Below are 2,965 nucleotides of genomic sequence, written 5' to 3'. Positions count from 1 at the left end.
GGTCTTTGATATCACGAGTTGATATAATCTGAGACCACCCCACTTCTCTATTTTCCTGTTGCTGTAGGGCAGGACTGAATTCAGTATAGTCCACAACAAAGGTGCCTCTTGCCAATGACACTGTCAGCCAGCACCAACCACAGCTCGTGAAAGGGACCTGAACAGGGTAAGTCAGCCTAGGGGATTTCCATGAGAACAGGAACACATTTTGCTCAGAGAACTCTGCCCTAATTTCTCACTGCCTTTTCCTCATTGGACAGGTCCCCATGACCAGAAACAGCCAATGTCCAACAGCAGCTCCATCACCCAGTTCCTCCTCCTGCCGTTCACAGACACACGGGAGCTGCAGCTCTTGCACTTCTGGCTCTTCCTGGGCATCTACCTGGCTGCCCTCCTGGGCAACGGCCTCATCATCACCACCATAGCCTGGGACCAGCACCTCCACACCCCCATGTACTTCTTCCTGCTCAACCTCTCTGTCATTGACCTGGGCTCCATCTCTACCACTGTCCCTAAAGCCATGGGCAACTCCCTTTGGCAGACCAGGGCCATCTCCTATGCAGGATGTGCTGTACAGCTCTTTCTCTTTGTGTTCTTCATTTCAGCAGAGTATTTTCTTCTCACCATCATGTCCTATGACTGCTACGTTGCCATCTGCAAACCCCTGCACTACGGGACCCTCCTGGGCAGCAGAGCTTGTGTCCACATGGCAGCAGCTGCCTGGGCCACTGGGTTCTTCTATTCTCTGCTGCACACGGCCAATACATTTTCACTGCCACTTTGCCAAGGTAATACCGTTGAACAGTTCTTCTGTGAACTTCCCCAGATCCTTAAACTCTCCTGCCCAGATGCCTATCTCATGGAATTTAAACTTCTTGTTTTCAGTACTTTTGTCATTTTAGGATGTTTTGTGTTCATTGTGGTGTCCTATGTGCAGATCTTCAGGGCCGTGCTGAGGATCCCCTCTGAGCAGGGTCGGCACAAAGCCTTTTCCATGTGCCTCCCTCACTTGGCCGTGGTCTCCCTGTTTATCAGCACTGGCTTGTTTGCTTTCCTGAAATCCCCTTCTATCTCTTTGCCATCCCTGGATCTAGTGGTGGCAGTTCTGTACTCATTGGTGCCTCCAACATTGAACCCCCTCATCTACAGCCCGAGAAACCAGGAGCTCCAGAATGCAGTGTGGAAACTGATACCTGGATGACTTCCAGAAGCTCTAGAGTGTCCATCTGTTTCAGTATATGACTCATAATGTAACTCATTACAGGTCCATCCTTTCTCATTAGTTTGTTGTTGTTGTCGTTAGTTTTGTGTTTGTGTTGTCTTTTGTTCTGCCTCTTTTTTTTTTAACTTTAATAATGTTATCCATAAAGGAATGTGGACAACCCATTTCAACTTCATTATCTACTTCGCTAGTGTGACCCTGTGACTATGTGAACATGGGGCTCTATTCTGTTTTTAGTTTAAAAACCAAAAATGTACCTGCGATGACTTGTCTTTCTGACTGATACCCAGGGATCTACAAAAGAACCAAAAGTCCTTCCTCACAAGTTCCCTACCAAGTGCAAGGGGAAAAGAGGGACCTAAAACCTTCCACAGCAAAAATGCAATGGGGCAGTTGTGGAGGTGCCCTCCTACCAGGAATGGGGAATGTTCCCATCCCTTCTCTCCCTCATGGCCTGCATGATGTTTTTTGTTTGGGAAAACCCTCATTATTGTGCAGGTGGTGGCAAAACAGCATTTGCACATCCCCGTGGACTTCTTCTTGAGACATTTGTTCTCCCTGGAGACCTCCTGCATATCCACTCCCCTATCCCAGCTGATGGGCAGCTTTGTGGCTGGGGACAGCACCATCCCTGCTCATCATTGTGTTAGTGCTGTTTCCTGCATCTTGTCCTTGTACAGAGCGCTCACTACTGGTGACCACATCCTGCGATCAGTACTGGGCTGTGTGTCATCCCCTGCCCTGTACAAGACTCGTGACCTGGGACATCTTTCTCCAGTGGGCAGACACACTAGGGGCTCCTCTGTCATCTACAGGAATCGTTTCAGTCGTGTCCTGGGTACAGTTCTGTGGTCCCAGCAGAGCTGACCACTTCTGTGATTTACCGCATTGCTGGAGCTCTCATGCAGTGACACCGTGACACTCAGGCTCTCTCCATTCCCATTCTCCTCTTCCTGTTCACATGGGTATCCTCTGTGTGTATCAGATCTCTGTGGGCAGGCAGAAAACATTCTCCACCTGTTCCTTTCTCCTCACCAATGCTGCTGTTTTCTACAACACCCTCATCCTTGTCTCTGTGATGCCCAGAACAACCCTTTTGAATAGTTTAACAAAGCCCATCCTCACGCTCCTTTTCAATCCCCCCATCTACAGCCTGAGGACCAGAAAGTTTGCAGAGAGGGAGCCACTTAAAACATGCTCAGGAAAGCTGTGAGTGGCACAGATGCCCCATTGGAGTCATGGGCACTCAGGAAGAATTCACTTCTGATTCTCTTCCAAACAGTGCCTGATGGGCTAGACAGGTGTCTACTGTGCCCCTGGCACTCCCCTGGAACTGTGAGATATGGAGAAAACTTTTGATGTAGGAAGGGCCAGAGAGGTGCTATTAGAGCTGGCTGCAGTCATTGTGAGATCTCTCTCAAACGTCTTGGAAAAATCCAGAGAGAGCAGGGAGATTCCAAGAGCCCCAGAAAAGGCAAATAACAAACCCAGCTTCAAGAAGGACAAGAAAGAAGACTGGGACTATTACATGTAGATCAGCTTCACCTCAGTCCCTGGGGAGGTGATGAGGCAAATGCTCTTGCAACCATCTCCATGTCCTTGAAGGACAAGAAAGGGACGGCTGAAACCGCATGAGATGAGAAAGAAGGGCATGTTGTGTACCTGGACTTTTGCCAGTCCTTGAATGTGGTATCCTGAAGTCTTAGAGCAGGTTTCTGATGTCTGAACTGAAGATCTGGGTGA

The 2,965-nt window shown here is 48.9% G+C and overlaps 1 protein-coding gene across 1 annotated transcript; it reads left to right on the top strand.

The window, feature by feature from the left end:
* Positions 1-283: 283 nt before the first annotated feature.
* On the top strand, positions 284-1,201 carry LOC135577951 (olfactory receptor 14I1-like). Its single transcript, XM_065048097.1, has one exon. It carries the CDS (start codon positions 284-286, stop codon positions 1,199-1,201), a length of 918 nt encoding a protein of 305 aa, XP_064904169.1.
* Positions 1,202-2,965: the final 1,764 nt, after the last annotated feature.

The sequence above is a fragment of the Columba livia genome, unplaced genomic scaffold (assembly GCF_036013475.1).
Source record: "Columba livia isolate bColLiv1 breed racing homer unplaced genomic scaffold, bColLiv1.pat.W.v2 Scaffold_202, whole genome shotgun sequence".
NCBI lineage: Eukaryota > Metazoa > Chordata > Aves > Columbiformes > Columbidae > Columba > Columba livia.
This window is presented reverse-complemented; position numbering and strand designations above follow the sequence as displayed.